The sequence below is a fragment of the Biomphalaria glabrata genome, chromosome 1 (assembly GCF_947242115.1).
Source record: "Biomphalaria glabrata chromosome 1, xgBioGlab47.1, whole genome shotgun sequence".
In the NCBI taxonomy this organism is placed as follows: Eukaryota; Metazoa; Mollusca; class Gastropoda; family Planorbidae; genus Biomphalaria; species Biomphalaria glabrata.
The window spans coordinates 85,521,472-85,542,821 of record NC_074711.1 but is presented as its reverse complement, the minus strand read 5'-3'; the positions used below and the strand labels follow the sequence as shown (position 1 = coordinate 85,542,821).

Genomic DNA, 21,350 nt, shown 5'->3' with positions numbered 1-21,350 from the left:
TCGTAGGAGGAAACGATTAGGCTAGAGGGTAGCAAAACAAGACTCCCGTGGGGGTGCCTAAGGGGGGGGGGTGCGAGAGCATCCTCATTGCACTGTGCAGAGTTGTAAAAAAAAGCTCCCACAACCTTGTCACAATCCAGGCGCTGTTTCTCAAGAGGCCGTTACATAAATGGCGTGTCCCGCACGGTTAGCCTGGTATAGAAAAGGAAAATGGCGCGGGTCTTAGTGTACCCGGCCTCTTACCGCGAGTCTGACCCACCCGCCAGGCCGGTGAGAGGGAGCTTTTGTTAACTTTTGCTTGCCTAGAGTTCCAAGAGCCTAATTCTCAACTCTTCCTGACAGTTTCAAGAAGAAGAAGAAGATCCCTTAAACAGTTTTGATGTTTAACGTATTATATATAACATGCCAGTGTTCTCTTACGGCCAGGTGTTCTATAACTATTGATATAGTGTTAGATTCCGTGCTTTTTTGTATAAAGATTTGTCGACCGTCTTTCTCCATTCCTCTCTGTCTTTTGCCTTAGTCACAACCTCCTTCAATGGCAGGCCCGTCCCTTTTTTTAAGTTGTCTTCCCATCGTTTTCTCTGTCTGCCTCTTCTTCTTTTTCCTGGTACTGTTCCCTGAAGGAAGGTCTTTGCAAGCGCAGAAGACCTTGCAAGAATCACAATCATTTAAAAATATGGCCATCAGCGCATCAGTCTGATTTTGGTGCCGAAGGGTATGCCTATGTCTTTCCATATTATTTTAAGTTTTGAAAAAGCTGCTGTGGACTGTGCGATTCGGGCCAATAGTTCAGGTTTCGTTTCCTCATCTTAGACGATAGCTCCGAGGTATTTGAAACTACTGACACTAGTCCGCTTTTCACCTCCAATACTGATGCCTCTTTTAAAGCCCTGTTGGCTATTGGTCATAATGTGAGTTTTTTCGGCATCTACTTGCATACCATAAGCTGCGGAAGTCTTGTCTATGCGCATCACCAGGTCAGCTAGTTCTTCTTCTGTCCCTGCTAGGCCATCAATGTCATACATGAAGGTTAGTAATTCTTCTTCCTCCAATGCTTACAGTATCTTCATAGCCCTCTAGGGCATCTTCCATGGTCCTTTCAAGGGAGATATTGAAAAGTGTTAGTTTTTCATATTAAGTTAGTATTTTAAAAGCTAGGAATTTAAGAAAGCTATATTCATAGTACTTGTGATACGTTCATACAATTTAATTACTCATTTTAAAGTTTTGTTTACAATGAACAAATATGACCACAGTGGACAACACGAGACAGGACAATACCTTATAATTCAATACGCACAGAATACCACACTAAACAAATACCACAGGGGGCAAACCAGATTGGAAAAATACCGCTCTGAACGATAACACATAAAAAAAATACCACACAATTCAAGACCACACATGGCAATACCACAGAGAAAGAAGTTCCACACAATGAACAAAATTCTACATGTCAAATACCACACATAACAATACCACACTGAGAGATACCACACAGAAAAATACCACACTAAACAATAACACACTTAGAAATAACACACTTAACAATACCACACAGGGAAATACCATATTAGACAACACTACACAAATTAAGATTTGTTTATTTGTTGTTTGTGTTTTTTCAGTTTCCTCTATTTAGCAGTGACCATTTCTTTGTCTGTGTATCTCGGGGTCTCGGTCATCTCACAGAGCCCACAGAATGTCCAAGCCTTGATTGGTCTCTTCGTCCTTGTGGCCACATGTTTTCTACTCTCGGCCAGCCCTAGCAGGGTAATAGGCTTAGAAAATTTATCATTTTCATTGGTGTGATTAGATTTAACAGTAACGTCAATTTACAAAAAAAATGTCCAAGAATGTGTCAGACCACGAGTACAGTGGCTTGATGTTGTAGAAGCAGATCTACAACAGCTAAGAGTACTGGCTTGGAGACGTAAAGTCCAGGACACATCAGAATGGAAAGATATGGCAGAGCAGGCCCGGGGGCCCCTCCATGGGCGGTCCTGCCATTAGGATGGATGGTGAACGTTTTGCTATACAACGTAAAGATTTAATGGTCGAGTTGAGAGAGATGGAATGGATATTATCATAACTACTTAATGTCGTCGTAGACATATGAATTTCCTTTTACCTGTAGCCTATTTGAGACTTTGAATGCATTACGTAGAGATAATGTCATCTTATCGGTTTTGTTAATTAATAAAAAAAACTAATATTAGCTAATATTCATTTCTAGTCTAATGTTTTTAAAAACCTTTTATCAGCTCAATCTGTCTGTCTCCCAAATACATTCTCAGAACAAACTTGAAACAATTATTTATTGAGTCCACTAAAACATGAATAAATTTTAAATTAAAAAATTAACCAATTACTCAATTACTTATGGGTAATTAATTCGATTGCTTAGATATAGAACAAGGGAAAAAACTTATACATTACAGAGAGATATAGCTGTAAGTGCGGAGTTAATCCCATTTGAATTTTTTTTTAAATAAAAAAAAAATAGGATTTTTTTATTTTGCTTGTTTTTAAGTCTGTTTCAACCAAATACAACTGAAAGTTGTTTTTAAACTATTTTACAGATTGATTGGCATCCAGTATTCTGGGGTTTTGTCCTCCAGTTTTCTTTTGCCATTCTAACTCTTCGAACAGAAGTTGGTTACGAAATGTTCAAGTGGGTCGGGGACCAGGTCAACTTATTTGTACGCTTTTCTGACAGCGGAGCAGCTTTCGTGTTCGGAGATAGTTTCAGAAACACCAGAGCAGGCTTCTTCTTTGAGGTATGTAGTTAGTGTTGCTTAGACTTCAGCTAGGGAGCGCGGTGGCTGAGCGGTAAAACACTTGGCTGCAGAATCGGAGGTTCCCAGGTTCGAATCCAGGTGAAGACTGGAATTTTAAATTTCGGGATGTAAAGAGCTTCTCTGAGTGCATCCAGCTCTTATATGTACCTGACATTAGTTTGAAGAAAGTAAAGGCTGTTGGTCGTTGTGCTGGCCACATGATACCCTCTTTAACCGTTGGACCTTTATATCATCTGCCGTATAGACCACATGATCTGAAAGTAGGGAACTAGGTTTCAGCTATGTAAGTATTTTGCAGAGATATTAATAGCTTTAAATATGTATCTTGTTTGCCAGATTTTAGCAGAGCCCAGGCTACAAAGTTGCAAAGTGTAAAAAACGAAAGTATGATATTTTCGATGTCATGTTTTTTTAATAACTTTTTTTTTTGGTGGTGGGGGAGGGGTCACTTTTCCTTCTCATTGGCGGCATCTGTTTTCTCTAACCCTCCCGGGTGGTGGAGGAAAGAAGGGGCATAGTTTACCCCGTCCCCATGTTTATGTTAACTGCGTGCACTTAGTTAGTTGGCCTCCTTCAGTCGTAGAACGACTCTGGTTCATCTCAGAGCACACTTCCTCATGTGGCTGTGGAGCCCTATTTTGGAGAGACACTCCCGTCCACAAATAGCGCAGGTTAAGGTGGCTCTTGCTTCGGTGGTAGAGGAGCTGGCCATTTTTCTGAATCGTACGATTTTCTTCCTGAGCTGAGACCCATGTTCTTTCACTGTCCATAGGTTTTTCGGTCACTGTCTCTCTCCATTTGGTGCGGTCTAGAGCTATGTCTTCCCAATGGTCAGTATTGATGTTCACTGATTTGAGGTCTTATTACATCTATGTAACGGAGGTGGGGGCAACCAGTTTTTCTTGAGCCAGTCGCGAGTTGTCCGTAGAGGATGACTTTCGGGATACTATTGTTCTCTATGCATGTATTATAGAGACAAGAAAAGTTCACGTCGATAATAACCCAGTTCTGAAATCGTTACCTCTTTTAATACTTTTTAACCTTGCGTTCTACAAACAGGCACACTTCTACACGTATAAAAACACATGTAAACACATTTGAACACATGTAAACACATTTGAACACACCTGAAAACACATGATAACCTTTTTTATTCAGAATTTAAAGCAGCGCAGAACTTTTTGGATAGTTCCAAAACTTTTACTACTGTGAATCTTGCTTCCACGTCTCAGAAATTTTGTATCCACTTATCTTATCTTATTTATTACAGACGTTCATTCAAAAGAGAATATAACTACGTCCTATGTGTATGCATTGGTAAATCTAGCCGTGGTGTGCTAGAGACTGAAACTAAGTTTTTAGTTTTACCGCTCTAGGCTGTAATAGTGCTATGGTAGATGGATCACTTGTACAAATTATTCCTAGCATACGGAATAAGAAAACGTGCTTTTAAAACGTATAAACGAAAGAGAACAATTTAATATCCTATGTTATATTTATACTTTTTTTTTTAGTCTACAAATGTAACTAAAAATTGTATGCATTTGGGCGTAATTTTACTATTTCCTCAGTTCACTACATAATACCACTAGTAAAGCGTGAAGATTTGTTGATAGTTAACTGTCTTATTCTCTGTTTCAGTCCGCTGGTGTGATAGTGTTCTTCAACTCTTGTATATTTGTACTTGACTACTACGGTGTGTTAGAGCTCGTTGTCTTAAAACTAGGCCGAGCAATATCAATGTGTCTGAACACTGGTCCAGTAGAGTCGGTTGTATCGGCCGCCAACATCTTCATTGGTCTGGTAAGTTTAAACATCGTTTACAGAATTATGTGCTCCATAGATGCCAGTAAACTCAGTTTTTAGCAGCTTTTTAATTCATTTCACTTGTAATTTTGTTATTCAGTTTATTATATTGCTCTTTAAAAATAAAAAAATAGACAATGTTTATAAAAAAAAAATTTAAAAAAAGGTTCCCGTTTCTAATTTCAGTCCGAAGCCCCGCTGTTTATCCGCCCCTACCTACCCACCATAACAAAGTCGGAACTCCACGCTGTCATGACTTGTGGGTTTTCCAGTATATCCGGGGCTTTTATGGCCATGTTTATCAAATCTGGGGTAAGTATTAGCATATATTCCTGTTTGACTTACGGAATATGTCATTGACTTTCTTACTGGCTCTCTTACTGACTCTCTTACTGACTCTCTTACTGACTCTCTTACTGATTCTCATACTGACTCTCTTACTGACTCTTTTACTGATTCTCTTACTGACTCTCTTACTGATTCTCTTACTGACTCTCTTACTGACTTTCTTTCTGACTCTCTTACTGATTCTCTTACTGACTCTCTTACTGATTCTCTTACTGACTCTCTTACTGACTCTCTTACTGACTCTCTTACTGACTCTTACTGACTCTCTTACTGACTCTCTAACTAACTCTCTTACTGACTCTCTTACTGACTCTCTTACTGACTCTCTTACTGACTCTCTTACTCTCTAACTGACTCTCTTACTGACTCTCTTTCTGACTCTCTTTCTGACTCTCTTACTGACTCTCTTACTGACTCTCTTACTGACTCTTGTCTCAAGACTCTCCGTCTCTTGTGTTTGTCTCTCTCCCAATCTAATGATCGTTCTGGCTGAATGCAAAAGCTTTTCACAAAGCTTATATTACTCACTCTGTCTGTCTGTCTGTCTGACATAAACATAAGTTAAATCAAAATTTAAATAATTAGTCAATAAATTACTTTTAATTAACTATTTGTTTCATACCAACAAGGGAGAAAGTCTCTACAGTATTCAAAGATAGGTCTAAATTAGCCTAAATATGTAGGGTTTGTTCCCTTCAGGTAATTGAACAGTTTATTTCGTCCACACCTATTGTCGGATCAAGTCGAAACTATAAACAATAATTTATTGTATCTAGCTAGACATGAATTAATTAAAAAGATAACCAATTAGTCAACTTAAACTGGTAATTAATTATTTTGTTTAATATCGAATAAGGGAAATAACTTCTAGATTTTATATTGTAAAACATTGGTGTCTCTTACAATATCCATTGCAAAATAATCACATTAGATCTTCTCACGTATAATAGACTAGCGACATTGTAATAAAAAAAAAGTTCTTACAAATCAACATAAGAACTTTCTATTAAGTTTGAAATAACTCGCTCTGTCGCTTCAGACCACAGGCGGTCTTGGAAATGCATGGAGCCAGAGTATATTTATACAATGGGCTGAGAGTGATAAAATACTATTTTTATGGAAGGGCCCCAAAAAGGCGAAGGGGCTAGGTCGGTTGCCCCACTCGCCGCCTCTGAGATTCAATATAGACATTGACCGTCTAAGATATTTTAATTAACTGTTTATATCAATATTACAGTTTGATGCACCTGTTTCCCTAAGTGTAGTCGCATATATCATTTTCATGTATCTTACGTTACTAATACACCTCTTCTATCAAACTTCATTTAACTTCACTACCATTATTATGATAGCTTGTTATATGTAGAATAAATATAGAGACAAATTAATATATCAATCTTTGCATGTTTAAAATGCATGGTTACCAAGAATATTTATTGATTACTGTTGCTAAAAATATAAACTGAAGTATGTTGGTCTCTATCACCTACAGAAGATCTAAGTCTTCTATTTTCTATCGGTCTATATCACCTTAATAAAACCTATATCGGTCTATATCACCTTGATAAGACCTATATCGGTCTATATCACCTTAATAAAACCTATATCGGTCTATATCACCTTAATAAAAACCTATATCGGTCTATATCACTTTAATAAAACCTATATCGGTCTAAATCACCTTAATAAAACCTATATCGGTCTATATCACCTTAATAAAACCTATATCGGTCTAAATCACCTTAATAAAACCTATATCGGTCTATATCACCTTAATAAAACCTATATCTATTGGTCTACATCACCTTAGTAACACTTAAGTGTTTTGGTCTGCATCACCTTAATTAAGCCCTAAGTGTTTTTGTCTATATAACCTTAATAAGACTTAAGTATATTGGCCAGGCCCCAGCAAGTCATCTGTTGACAGCCGCCATTATCTCCGCTCCTGCAGCGCTGGCAATCTCCAAACTCATGTACCCAGAGATGGAGACTGTTGACCTGGACACACAGAAGGACATAAGGGCAAGAGACGAGAAGTAAGTAATTCTTGACCAACCTGAGGGGCAACATAGGTGTCTCATGCCGCATCAGCGTTGAGTAGGGGCGGACTGGGTGTCAAAATCGGCTTTGGCATTTCTATACAATCAGACACACAAATTGTATGCCACATAATGGACGTCCAATCATAGACCTACCTGTCCCCCTTTTTTTTTTCAAATGACGACGCTCAAAGTGTTGCTTTGAAAGAGAATATTATAAATATTAAAACAATTTACTGGCATTCATGCAGCCCTTTCCATGGCCCTATTGGACACCGGCCTACTGAGCATTTGCCCGAATGCCCTTATAGCCAGTTCGCCCCTGCTGTTGAATGTGATAGAACCGTGTGTTACAGAGTGTGTTCGTGTGTGTGTGTTGTTTCTATGGTGACGGTGAGAAGAAGTTAGCGATTGGTTGGTGGCTATACAATGTGAATGATGCAACAAGAGCGGAACTGTCGTAAGCTGTCTTAGGTACGCCAGGCGATTCCTGAATGCAAGAGTGTTAAGATAAAAAAATAATAATAATACAAATATTTCCAACGGCACAAATTTAATATTGTTAGTCTAGACTCTAGATCTATAACAAATAATGGAATACTTTATTCAAAATGCTATTTCACTCACCATAAGCTTTACTTTAAAAAAATAAAAGTAGTCTCTTCTATCTTACTTTTATATATTTACATAATATCACAAGAATGTTTTCATAACATCGATGTAGTCTGATTCGCCTAAATATATTTGTCACTGGATACTTATCGTACCTATGGGTTTTTTAAAAGTGATTATTTTTATCCACTTCTTCATAATCGTATTATCAAATTTCTTCTAAGTTGGTAAATTTCTAATAATTATTAAATACAGCGTCCGCGGCGGTGTGCTTTTTATTTCATTACAAACCTTATATCAACTTAGTCTCTTTGTCTGTCTGCCTGTTTGTCTGTTTGTCTGGTAAAACGTTTGTACACGTTATTTATCCAATATATAATCTTGGATCAAACTGAAATTTTACACAATTACTTGACAATACAAGAATCAATAAAAAAAAATGAACCAACTAGTTTATTAATTATTGGTAATTAAATATTTTGTTTGGTATTTTGAATAAGGAAAAGAAATAGTACTTGACTAAAGTAATGATAAAAACAGAGTTATTCCATTTATGGGTCGCCGCTTTAAAGTAACTTTGAAACAAACAATACATAACTATACAGTGTTTTATACTCATAGTCACTTCCCTAACAGAGCGGTTAGAATGTCGGCTTTAGGAGGTGTGGGCAATGAGATCGAATTTTTGTTTTGAGTAAATGCTTTTAAAAACCAATCACAGTAAAATTCACCCATCCACTGCCCCACATTTTTCCCAACTGGTCCAGGTAAGTGATAGAATCTTAGCGTACTGAAAAAGCTAAAAGCATTTGGTAACGCTAAACAAAAACAATTGGTAAAAATAGTATTAATCGCACAGATTTATTGCTATTGGTCTAGATCTATTACAAATTTAATTACATGAATTACCCAAGCTAATTGATATAATTACACTTCGTATAAGCTTTCTTCTTAAACAAATTAATTTTTTAGGCTTCTTTTATATTATTTTTTTTTTACGATCCTATTTGACTCCTTCGTTTCGCTATATAGCTTTATCTTCTTTATCTATTTTATTGTTTAAATCTAGAAAATCTTTAAAAATCTAAAATAGACAAAGACCGTTTAAAATTTATTGTAATGCTTATATTTAATGTGTATTAGAATGTCTACTGATTATTTCCCTTGTCTGCAGCTCTCCTAAAACTCTGGTTCAAGCAGCTTCAGACGGTGCAGCATTCTCCACGAAGCTGGTAGCGGCGATTATGGTCAACATGATGGCCTTTGTGTCCATTTTAAACTTGACCAACGCCACTTTGGTCTGGCTTGGTGAGAGGGCTGGAGTCCAGGGAATGACCTTTGATGTAAGCTGCATTTTATCTCCAATACACTAAATTAATTAAATGTTTATCTCACTTATAAGAATCATATTACACTGAAATGAGATATGACATGTCAGAATATGACATCCTTCTATTTAAATTTAATTATGACATCATTTTACTTCGGATTTGAAATTGACATCTTATTTACGTTGCATTAGAATATGCAAGTAAAAAAAAAGCTCCCCATTCAGGCCGTGCGATCTACAGGGCAGATGATATAAATGACTTTTGTTTCTATGGCCCACGGCTAACGAGGATGACATGTGGCCAGCACAACGACCAACCTCCTTAAGTAAAGGCTTTCGGTGTGTTATAATCTTAGTTTTATTTTTTAATTTTTATTATGGCATCTTACTGTGTATTCTTTTATGGTTTCCTTACTTTGCATTTCTTTTAGTTCCTGTGTGCATACCTACTCTACCCGATAACTTTTCTCATGGGCATCGACCCAGAGGACAGTGGCAGAATCGGATCTCTGATGGGGGTGAAATTTATGGCGACGCCTTTCGTTGCCTACGCAGATTTAGGACTAATGATTAAAGTGAGTGACCTGGCCAGTTTACCTATTTGTATTACAAAACTTATATCAACTTACTCTGTCTATTTGACTGGAAAAAAAGTTGGTACAAGTTATTTCTCCCACACCCGTTATCGGATCAGGTTGAAACTTTGCACTATTATTCATTGGCATGAACAAGACATGAATTCATAATAAAAAATAACAGATTAGTCAATTTATTGTTACTATTGTGGGCGGATCCAGGAATAACAATGTAAGTTATTTCTTAAGTATTCACAGATAGAGCTGAATTTGTAGAGTTTCAGCTCCTTGCATTATTGAAAACGTTATTTCTACCATACCCATTATCAAGTTGAAACTTTAAACTAAATTTTATTGTACCTTAAATGACATTAATCTATTAAAAATAACAAATTTGGCAATTTATTGGTATTTAATTATTTTGTTTGGTATCTACATTTTGAGAGACACATCTATAAAGTGCGAAGTTCTTTCCCTTGATAATCTTTGTTTTTCTTTTTTTTTTAAAGGATTTTAAAAAATACTTTGCTTGTTTTATCTAGAATCGTCATGTTTTCGAAAGCTACGCCAGCAACTCCAATGCTTCGTGGTACGTGTCGGGTGAAGACGTCATCCTAACGGAGACCAACACCACACTCTATAAAGGTTTTATGTCGGTAAGTTAAATGCAGAGTTAGTGTTGACTCAGCCTGAACAATTACAGGACGTTGACAGCTTTCAATCTATTAAAAGGAAAACAAAACAGAATGTAAATTATGACACAAAAGACATGCTGTCAACTTTTTAAGTATTTTCAATGAACTTAAGTTGTGGGGCTGTCCTGGTAGCTGTTGGCAGATCGGGACCAGGTTGGCCTGGCTTTTTACCTCCCCTTTTCTCCACTATTTTTTTTTTTTCTTGGAAATCTGATATCTAAACCTTACCTGAACATAGCCTGAAATGATTTGTTATTAAGGTTGTTGAATAGGGGCGGGGGGGTGGGGAGTAAACGTCGTGATGTTTTGACATAAGTCTTACCCAACGTTTTGTTGCTACAAGGTAGCTTATGTGGTAGCTTATGTGGTAGCTGAAATGACGTAAAAACTGGGGCGTCGGTAGCTGTCTCGTAATCAACGCGTCAAAGTCGTATGTTTAAAAATACCTTGTTTTTAGTTGGTCGCTGGTGTATTTCAAGAACATGGAGTATTTACGCAGCAAGAAGATCTTTACATTTGTTATTTAAAACTTCGACTACATTAAAATTGTCCATACTCGCAAATCATAGCTTAGATGGTTTTAAAAAAGGTAGAAAGACGCAGATTGTAGAGGATGCATTAACTGTTTCGGGTCTTTGGTAATGATAGTCTGTACATTAAAATTATATTGTATTGTTTATTTATAACGAGTTTTCATCATTATAGTGGTGTTAAGTTCTTGAAAAATTGTAATTATTTTAAAACGTATTCCTGTTTAAACTTATATTTAAAATTAATATCTTTGGCATTACAATGTTGTTTGAGTGATCATACATAATAATAATACTAAGGCTTGTCTTTGAGCCCGAAGATTAATGAGAAATGCAGTATTTCCCGTGGCTACAGAGCCCCAGCTGCGGCCTACATATTTTCTCACAATTAGCGCAGGCATAACGATTGTCTGCCGGTGGTCTTCAATAAAAGACATACACAACGTTAACATGACATCTCAACTCTAATCTAAGCAGCAGCATCGTATGGTCTACACAATCCCATCGTATGGTCTACACAATCCCATCGTAAGGTCTACACAATCCCATCGTATGGTCTACACAATCCCATCGTATGGTCTACACAATCCCATCGTATGGTCTACACAATCCCATCGTATGGTCTACACAATCCCATCGTATGGTCTACACAATCCCATCGTATGGTCTACACAATCCCATCGTATGGTCTGCACAATCCCACCGTATGGTCTACACAATCCCATCGTATGGTCTACACAATCCCATCGTATGGTCTACACAATCCCATCGTATAGTCTACACAATCCCACCGTATGGTCTACACAATCCCATCGTATGGTCTACACAATCCCATCGTATGGTCTACACAATCCCATCGTATGGTCTACACAATCCCATCGTATGGTCTACACAATCCCATCGTATGGTCTACACAATCCCATCGTATGGTCTACACAATCCCATCGTATGGTCTACACAATCCCATCGTATGGTCTACACAATCCCATCGTATGGTCTACACAATCCCATCGTATGGTCTACACAATCCCATCGTATGGTCTACACAATCCCATCGTATGGTCTACACAATCCCATCGTATGGTCTACACAATCCCATCGTATGGTCTACACAATCCCATCGTATGGTCTACACAATCCCATCGTATGGTCTACACAATCCCATCGTATGGTCTACACAATCCCATCGTATGGTCTACACAATCCCATCGTATGGTCTACACAATCCCATCGTATGGTCTACACAATCCCATCGTATGGTCTACACAATCCCACCGTATGGTCTACACAATCCCACCGTATGGTCTACACAATCCCACCGTATGGTCTACACAATCCCACCGTATGGTCTACACAATCCCATCGTATGGTCTACACAATCCCATCGTATGGTCTACACAATCCCATCGTAAGGTCTACACAATCCCATCGTATGGTCTACACAATCCCATCGTATGGTCTACACAATCCCATCGTATGGTCTACACAATCCCATCGTATGGTCTACACAATCCCATCGTATGGTCTACACAATCCCATCGTATGGTCTACACAATCCCATCGTATGGTCTACACAATCCCATCGTATGGTCTACACAATCCCATCGTATGGTCTACACAATCCCATCGTATGGTCTACACAATCCCATCGTATGGTCTACACAATCCCATCGTAAGGTCTACACAATCCCATCGTATGGTCTACACAATCCCATCGTATGGTCTACACAATCCCATCGTATGGTCTACACAATCCCATCGTATGGTCTACACAATCCCATCGTATGGTCTACACAATCCCATCGTATGGTCTACACAATCCCATCGTATGGTCTACACAATCCCATCGTATGGTCTGCACAATCCCACCGTATGGTCTACACAATCCCATCGTATGGTCTACACAATCCCATCGTATGGTCTACACAATCCCATCGTATGGTCTACACAATCCCACCGTATGGTCTACACAATCCCACCGTATGGTCTAAACAATCCCATCGTATGGTCTACACAATCCCATCGTATGGTCTACACAATCCCATCGTATGGTCTACACAATCCCATCGTATGGTCTACACAATCCCATCGTATGGTCTACACAATCCCATCGTATGGTCTACACAATCCCATCGTATGGTCTACACAATCCCATCGTATGGTCTACACAATCCCATCGTATGGTCTACACAATCCCATCGTATGGTCTACACAATCCCATCGTATGGTCTACACAATCCCATCGTATGGTCTACACAATCCCATCGTATGGTCTACACAATCCCATCGTATGGTCTACACAATCCCATCGTATGGTCTACACAATCCCATCGTATGGTCTACACAATCCCATCGTATGGTCTACACAATCCCATCGTATGGTCTACACAATCCCATCGTATGGTCTACACAATCCCACCGTATGGTCTACACAATCCCACCGTATGGTCTACACAATCCCACCGTATTGTCTACACAATCCCACCGTATGGTCTACACAATCCCATCGTATGGTCTACACAATCCCATCGTATGGTCTACACAATCCCATCGTAAGGTCTACACAATCCCATCGTATGGTCTACACAATCCCATCGTATGGTCTACACAATCCCATCGTATGGTCTACACAATCCCATCGTATGGTCTACACAATCCCATCGTATGGTCTACACAATCCCATCGTATGGTCTACACAATCCCATCGTATGGTCTACACAATCCCATCGTATGGTCTACACAATCCCATCGTATGGTCTACACAATCCCATCGTATGGTCTACACAATCCCATCGTATGGTCTACACAATCCCATCGTATGGTCTGCACAATCCCATCGTATGGTCTACACAATCCCATCGTATGGTCTGCACAATCCCATCGTATGGTCTACACAATCCCACCGTATGGTCTACACAATCCCATCGTATGGTCTACACAATCCCACCGTATGGTCTACACAATCCCACCGTATGGTCTACACAATCCCATCGTATGGTCTACACAATCCCATCGTATGGTCTACACAATCCCATCGTAAGGTCTACACAATCCCATCGTATGGTCTACACAATCCCATCGTATGGTCTACACAATCCCATCGTATGGTCTACACAATCCCATCGTATGGTCTACACAATCCCATCGTATGGTCTACACAATCCCATCGTATGGTCTACACAATCCCATCGTATGGTCTACACAATCCCATCGTATGGTCTACACAATCCCATCGTATGGTCTACACAATCCCATCGTATGGTCTACACAATCCCATCGTATGGTCTACACAATCCCATCGTATGGTCTGCACAATCCCATCGTATGGTCTACACAATCCCATCGTATGGTCTGCACAATCCCACCGTATGGTCTACACAATCCCACCGTATGGTCTACACAATCCCATCGTATGGTCTACACAATCCCACCGTATGGTCTACACAATCCCACCGTATGGTCTACACAATCCCATCGTATGGTCTACACAATCCCATCGTATGGTCTACACAATCCCATCGTAAGGTCTACACAATCCCATCGTATGGTCTACACAATCCCATCGTATGGTCTACACAATCCCATCGTATGGTCTACACAATCCCATCGTATGGTCTACACAATCCCATCGTATGGTCTACACAATCCCATCGTATGGTCTACACAATCCCATCGTAAGGTCTACACAATCCCATCGTATGGTCTACACAATCCCATCGTATGGTCTACACAATCCCATCGTATGGTCTACACAATCCCATCGTATGGTCTACACAATCCCACCGTATGGTCAACACAATCCCACCGTATGGTCTACACAATCCCACCGCATGGTCTACACAATCCCACCGTATGGTCTACACAATCCCATCGTATGGTCTACACAATCCCATCGTTAGAGTAGCTTCAGATATGTAACATGACAGATGTTGAAATGTAACAAGCTTAGGTAGCTTACATGATCCATGACGAGATGTCACACCATGGACCTTTTAATATCCCTGCACACGAGCCTTAATAATATATGTGATTCTATAATGGCAGTGATTGAATATGTAATGTTGTTGATGCCTTGATACAATGTGTGATGTTTCTACAGATACCTAATACAATATGATATGTTCATACAAAGCCTTGTTAGAATATGTTTTACATTTGTCGAATGTTCCTTCAGAGTTGAAGATAATTTACTTCCTAGCCCAAACCTCCCGCAGGACGACGGGGATGGGAGTGGGTAAGGTTTGACCCCGGGAGCATAGATAATTCCGAAAGACAGTCCAGCACGCAAACCGCACGACCAGGCAGCCATCCTAATATGTGACGTTACAGATGCCTTTTTAGAATATATATGATGTTGGTACAAATGCCTTGATAAAATAAGTGATGTTGATTCAAAGGTTTTGAATATATTAAGTAATGTTCAAACGTCGTGCATACAGTAAAATTGTAATGTATCCACATAATCTATCTATTTCCATTTAGTTTTCAATTCAATAGACCATTTCCTCTGTTGTTTTCAGGAGAGGTCAGAGGTGATCAGTACCTATGCACTATGTGGCCTCTCAGCCTTTCCAGCTATAGGATTTTGCCTGGGCACTCTGATTCCTATGTGCCCCAAAAGAAAAGATGACATTATCTCCTTGGTGATGAGTGCATTCATAGCCGGCAACATGACCAACTACGTCACAGGGGCAGTTGCAGGTTGGTCATCTTTGAGACTTCATTCGTTACTTTAGTTATTGGTTGTAATGTCTTGGTAGTCTTCAAGTTAAGCTTAAACTTAACAAATCAGAGCTGGAGACTTTACTTTAGACATATTTTAATACTGTGGGCTGGGAGAAGTAAAGTTCCCCTTTCAGATCTTGTGGTTGGGAGAAGTAAAGTTCCCCTTTCAGACCTTGTAGCTGGAAGTTCCCCTTTTAGACCTTGTAGCTGGGAAAAGTAAAGTTCCCCTTTCAGACCTTGTAGCTGGAAGTTCCCTTTTCAGACTTTGTGGTTGGGAGAAGTAAAGTTCTCCTTTCAGACCTTTATCTGGCAGAAGTAAAGTTCCCCTTTCAGACTTTGTGGTTGGGAGAAGTAAAGTTCTCCTTTCAGACCTTGTATCTGGCAGAAGTAAAGTTCCCCTTTCAGACTTTGTGTTTGGGAGAAGTAAAGTTCCCCTTTCAGACCTTGTGGTTGGGAGATGTAAAGTTCCTCTTTCAGACTTTGTGGTTGGGAGTAGTAAAGTTCCCCTTTCAGACCTTGTGGCTGGGAGAAGTAAAGTTCCCCTTTCAAACCTTGTGGTTGGGAGAAGTAAAGTTCCTCTTTCAGACTTTGTGGTTGGGAGTAGTAAAGTTCCCTTTCAGACCTTATGGCTGGGAGAAGTAAAGTTCCCCTTTCAGACCTTGTGGCTGGGAGAAGTAAAGTTCCCTTTAAGACCTTTCAGCTGGGAGATGTAAAGTTCCCCTTTCAGACCTTGTGGCTGGGAGAAGTAAAGTTCCCCTTTCATACCTGGTGGCTGGGAGAAGTAAAGTTCCCTTTTCATACCTGGTGGCTGGGAGAAGTAAAGTTCCCCTTTCATACCTTGTGGCTGGGAGAAGTAAAGTTCCCCTTTCCGACCTTGTGGCTGGGAGAAGTAAAGTTCCCTTTCAGACCGTTCGGCTGGGAGATGTAAAGTTCCCCTTTCATACCTTGTGGCTGGGAGAAGTAAATTCCTCTTTTAGACCTTGTGGCTGTGAGAAGTAAAGTTCCCCTTTCAGACCTTTTGGCTGGGAGAAGTAAAGTTCCCTTTCAGACCTTTCGGCTGGGAGATGTAAAGTTCCCCTTTCATACCTTGTGGCTGGGAGATGTAAAGTTCCCCTTTCATACCTTGTGGCTGGGAGAAGTAAATTCCTCTTTCAGACCTTGTGGCTGGGAGAAGTAAAGTTCCCCTTTCAGACCTTGTGGCTGGGAGAAGTAAAGTTCCCCTTTCAAACCTGGTGGCTGGGAGAATCATAATGCTAAAAGCAAGCGGCTATATATTAAGAAAAAAATGTCAATGTCTGCATTTTTCTTTATATAATTTTATTAAGATGTATCTTTTTTAATTCTACTGTTTCTTTTGATAAGCTTAAATAGATTTTTTATTTATTTACAAAATCGTTAAGATCATGATATTTGTTATTCCATTTTTTTTTCAGGAATAATGTTTACAGCGTAATGTCGATCTAACCCAAAGACTTAAAAATAGGAAATTACCAGATTATTATTGATACCAGAGTGAGCTAAATCTATGTAGTTTGCTTTGGATATAATCGTTCTCTTTCCTGCAGATTAAAAATACATATTTTGGTTATGAAAGTTTCTCCCTCTCGAGCTTACATCCGAGCGGTTCTTGTGAAAATGTAATCAGGATACCAAAAACAGTTCTAGTATTTAAAAATCATTTACCACAAAAGAGTTGATTCCTCGTAGACACATGAACTTTGTACGCTATTGAGTCTCGTAGGCCATAGCAATCTAACCTGAAGTTATATCATTCATAAAAAGCTTCGGCAATATATGTAGTCTTTACTAACATTAACAAATTTTACATGACAATGCTCAATGCATTTTTTAATGTCGAGCGTTCATGTTGATGTAGAAAATTAAAATGCTGCCGAGAGATTGATTTTATTTGTCTTATCAGGCAACTCATTTCTGGCTCGAATTGTACCTGAGTATTGTGAGTTGCAACTTTGTTCTGGCACAGTCAGAGATATAAATAAGTTTCGCTTCGTTTCATTCTGCTTGCTTGTTGGATCGTATGTTTGTATTGATGGTAGAGACTTTATGAATGTTATATTACAGTAAAAATAGATCTACTGTTTTTGTTTTTTGTTGTTTTTTTGCGGGGGATGGGGCGGGAGGAGAGGGCGTTGTGGTGGAGTTATTCCTGATTTTGAATCTCACTTGATGGTTGGTATTGTTTTTAAAGGAGAATTTAGTTACGGGCATTAGTATGAGAAAGTAAAAGCTGTTGGTCGTTGTGCTCGACCAGTTACACCCTCATTATCAGTCATTGGTTTAGTTCTAGATTGTTAAATCTCTGATGACAGTTTCAATATCTCCCTTCACACTGACTATGATGTCAGAAAGTTTTTGAAAATAAACATTTCTTGCCGTTTTAATAAGACTTTTGTTGTTTTTTTCTAAATCGTTAATAACAATTTTAGCTGACGTTAAAAATGTTTTTATACTTATATTATATTAAAAATATAAATGTATTTCGTAATTCCATATTCCTTCAATTGTAGGGAGCGCAATAACTCAAATCTGTAACTAGATTGATACATGAACTGCGTGGGATCTAATTATCTTCTGTTTTTTGTAGGATGTGTATTGTTACCCTTATGCTAATAATCGAGTGACTTCTTTTTTATTGAAAGGTTCTGTAACTAATTAATGGTGAGCATACAATAGTGTAAATGGATATTTTATAATAATAATAATAAAAATAAGGCTTGTCTTCAAGTCCAAAAATTTATGAGGAATGCAGTATTTCCTGTTGCAACGCAGCCCCAGCTGTGAACTACATATTTTGCCACAACCGTTTCAAGCATAACCATTTGTCGCCTTTGGTCGATTAAGATTTCCTTTTTGTCGTCTGCGTCTGTCCTCGGCAGCGGATTTTCTTTTGGTCTCAAATGTGTATCCCGCGGCTTTTGAAAGTGACCGGAAGCCGCATGCCACCAGGTGCTCTCTTCTATTACACTAATGACACTATATCCCACTATGCATTGTGTGTGTTTCTATGGTGACGGTGGGAAGAAGTTAGCGATTGGTTGTAAATGATGCCAGATAAGCGTCATTGTAGTCAGCTGTCTTGAAGAGGACAGACGACTCCAGATTGTCAGACTGAAAAGACGTGTTTTTGTAGTGAGTTAGTTTGTTGGGGTTTTCTTTGTTCAAAATACCATTTTTATTAATTCCTAAAGTTTACTACATTTATTTTTTTTCATCTCAAGTTCAAATTTGTCTATATTGTAAAAGACGTAATATATAGTATTGTCCACTTAGATTACAGCGGTTCTCAACCTTTTATGCTCGGCGACCCCTTTTTACAATCCGTCGATCTGCCGCGACCCCCCCCCCCCACACACACACACATACGGCAGTAGAAGAATAGACAATATATCTATATTTTCGATGGTCTTAGGCGACCCCCTGGCAAATCGTCAATCGACCCCCAAAGGGATCGCGACCCACAGGTTGAGAACCCCTGACTTAGAACTTATTCAGGTTATTTCAAGTTTTACAAGTTAAGACATAATACGACTGCAGCGGTTTAGCTGTCTACCAGCACTTTGATTCTACAAGTCAACGACGGTGTCGGAGTTTAGAGGAAATAAAGGGTCTTAAGAAACAGCTGTATTTTTCACTGCACTGTCCACCATATGTGTTATTATTATTATTATTATTATTATTATTATTATTATTGTAGAATAAGAAAACCGTAACAAATGGTTTCAAATAGTTTAGTATTCTTCGTTTTACCTAAACCTAATGTATATCTCTATTGGAGTAGAGTTGTAGTCAACATAGATAGCCCAATATCTGGCATTGAGTATTTGGACTTTTTTTTATGTTATTATATACCTATTTTTTTATATATAAATATATGATAATATTTTGTAATAAAGAAAAAGTTTGATATTATGTTAATACTGTTGTATTTTCACTATTGTATATATTTGTATAAAGCTAAAGCCAGTGAGGTTCAAAACACGACTTGCTTTCATAGTTTACAATTTGTGTTTCTCTCCGAGTTCACAATCTTGTTATTAAACTTTAAATCCGGAACTATTTATAGACCTGGTATCTCGATCGCGAGTATCTCTAGACGTTTTTCTCCATCACATTGTACGTATGTTATAACATTCAGCGACGGTTTCTTAAGATATTTTCCAAGGATATACACTCAAATAGAATTGAGATCTACTGCCCTGGTCCATAAATAATTTATAACGGTGTCCTGAATCGCAAAAGAAAGTTTCAGTTTTAAATGACATTTTTTTAATAAAGGAAATCAATTTAAATGCAAACTACTGAATAACTATTTTTCTCATTTTATTTTAGTACACTTCTTCTTATCCTCAAAAACATCCTTGCTTGTTGTGGTGTTATGCATAGAACAGATCTCAAGTAGTTCCTCGTGTATCTCTTAATTCTTGTCAAAAGCCCTTATGAATAAAGCTAACTGTGCTACACCCGTTACATCAGTTGACTCATCGAGAGCCAATGAAAAGAATTCAAAATCAACTATTTTGTTCTTTAACCCTTAAAGTGCTGAACTGTTTTACAATGAGTGCATACACAATTGTGATGTTTAGAGGCTAAACTACCACACGCGTTTTAAGGGTTAATAGTTCACGCAATCTGACTGACATGTCATTTATTCTATCTGCCACAGTGTTCCTAGTTAACATTATTTCTTTGAATGTTTTCACCTTTTCTGGACAAATTATGCCGACCGCATACGTGGCATGGGTGGGTTAGGTCAGTTGCTGATAGGTCTGCTTCTTCTCTCAGCTTTTTGTTGGTTCGGCGCTCTTTCACCCTGGCTACTCTTCTTGCTTCAAATCTTGAGACTCCGAGACTCACAACTTCTCGCCGAGAGGGGCGATCGAGAGCTAGTGCTTCCCAGCCGTGAATGTCGATATCTCATGGCTTGAAGGAGCTCTTGAGAGTGTCTTTATAGCACTTGTATTGGCCTCCCTGGGAGCGCTTTCCTGCACACAACTCCCCGTACAGAAGTAGCTTGGGAAGGCGATTGTCTGACTACATGTCCCTCCCATCGAAGTTGTGACCTTTTTACTTTCGCATTAATACTGCGCATGTTGGACATCTTTAGGATTTCTGTGTCTGGTATGTGGTCTGGTACGTACACATAGATATCGAGTGAATTAGGATTACGTAGACATCTATACAAAAGTCTTGGCTTATTTCGAGCGCCAGCTTTTGTGCAAACTATTTATGTAATGTCTAACTTGTTTTATCCCGTGTATATGCTAATTGTTTATATACAAAGTTATTGATACCAATAAAAGTAACACCTACTTTCTCCTACCTGACGGATATGATAGGCAATGATGATGATAATCCTATAAATAATAATCTTCATTATGAATGATCAGTCTAATTGTTAGATCACCAAAGAAAATGGCATCAAAAACCTTCAGAACGATTTGATTGTTTATCTAGAGATGCAGGGCCGGTCCTACAGAATGCGGGGCCCTATGCGAAACGGATTGCGCGGGGCCCATTCTAGGTTGTGATAAGGATAATAAGTGAAAATTTAGATTTTGTATTAGAAAATAAATTCGTCTTTGCATTTTATTCATTCTTTACTAAGTACAAAATCACTGTCAAATTAACTTTACGAACCATCTGTAGTAGATAGTAGTTTTCCAACTAAAAGCCGATAAACATTCAGATCTGCCTTTTAGATTTACTATCGACTAGCAAAATATCGCTTTTGTTTTGTTTTTTTTTAATTAAGAGGTCGAGATAGATTAAGATATATAGTTAAATGCCAGTGACTATTAAAGTAAATTAAGTATTTGAACTTCTTGTTTTGGTTAAAATTCGCCTTATTATTACATTTTTATTAAA

The 21,350-nt window shown here is 38.6% G+C and overlaps 1 protein-coding gene across 1 annotated transcript in view; it reads left to right on the top strand.

The window, feature by feature from the left end:
* Positions 1-18,668, top strand: part of LOC106077350 (solute carrier family 28 member 3-like) — a 25,420-nt gene extending 6,752 nt beyond the window's left edge. The window contains exons 4-13 of the mRNA XM_056018290.1: positions 1,632-1,776; positions 2,586-2,783; positions 4,446-4,607; positions 4,797-4,922; positions 6,861-6,994; positions 8,784-8,952; positions 9,371-9,514; positions 10,057-10,170; positions 15,260-15,440; positions 16,898-18,668. Of these exons, the coding sequence (XP_055874265.1) occupies positions 1,632-1,776; positions 2,586-2,783; positions 4,446-4,607; positions 4,797-4,922; positions 6,861-6,994; positions 8,784-8,952; positions 9,371-9,514; positions 10,057-10,170; positions 15,260-15,440; positions 16,898-16,917 (1,393 nt within the window). The 3' untranslated portion in view covers positions 16,918-18,668. The remainder of the gene's footprint in view (positions 1-1,631; positions 1,777-2,585; positions 2,784-4,445; positions 4,608-4,796; positions 4,923-6,860; positions 6,995-8,783; positions 8,953-9,370; positions 9,515-10,056; positions 10,171-15,259; positions 15,441-16,897) is intronic.
* Positions 18,669-21,350: the final 2,682 nt, after the last annotated feature.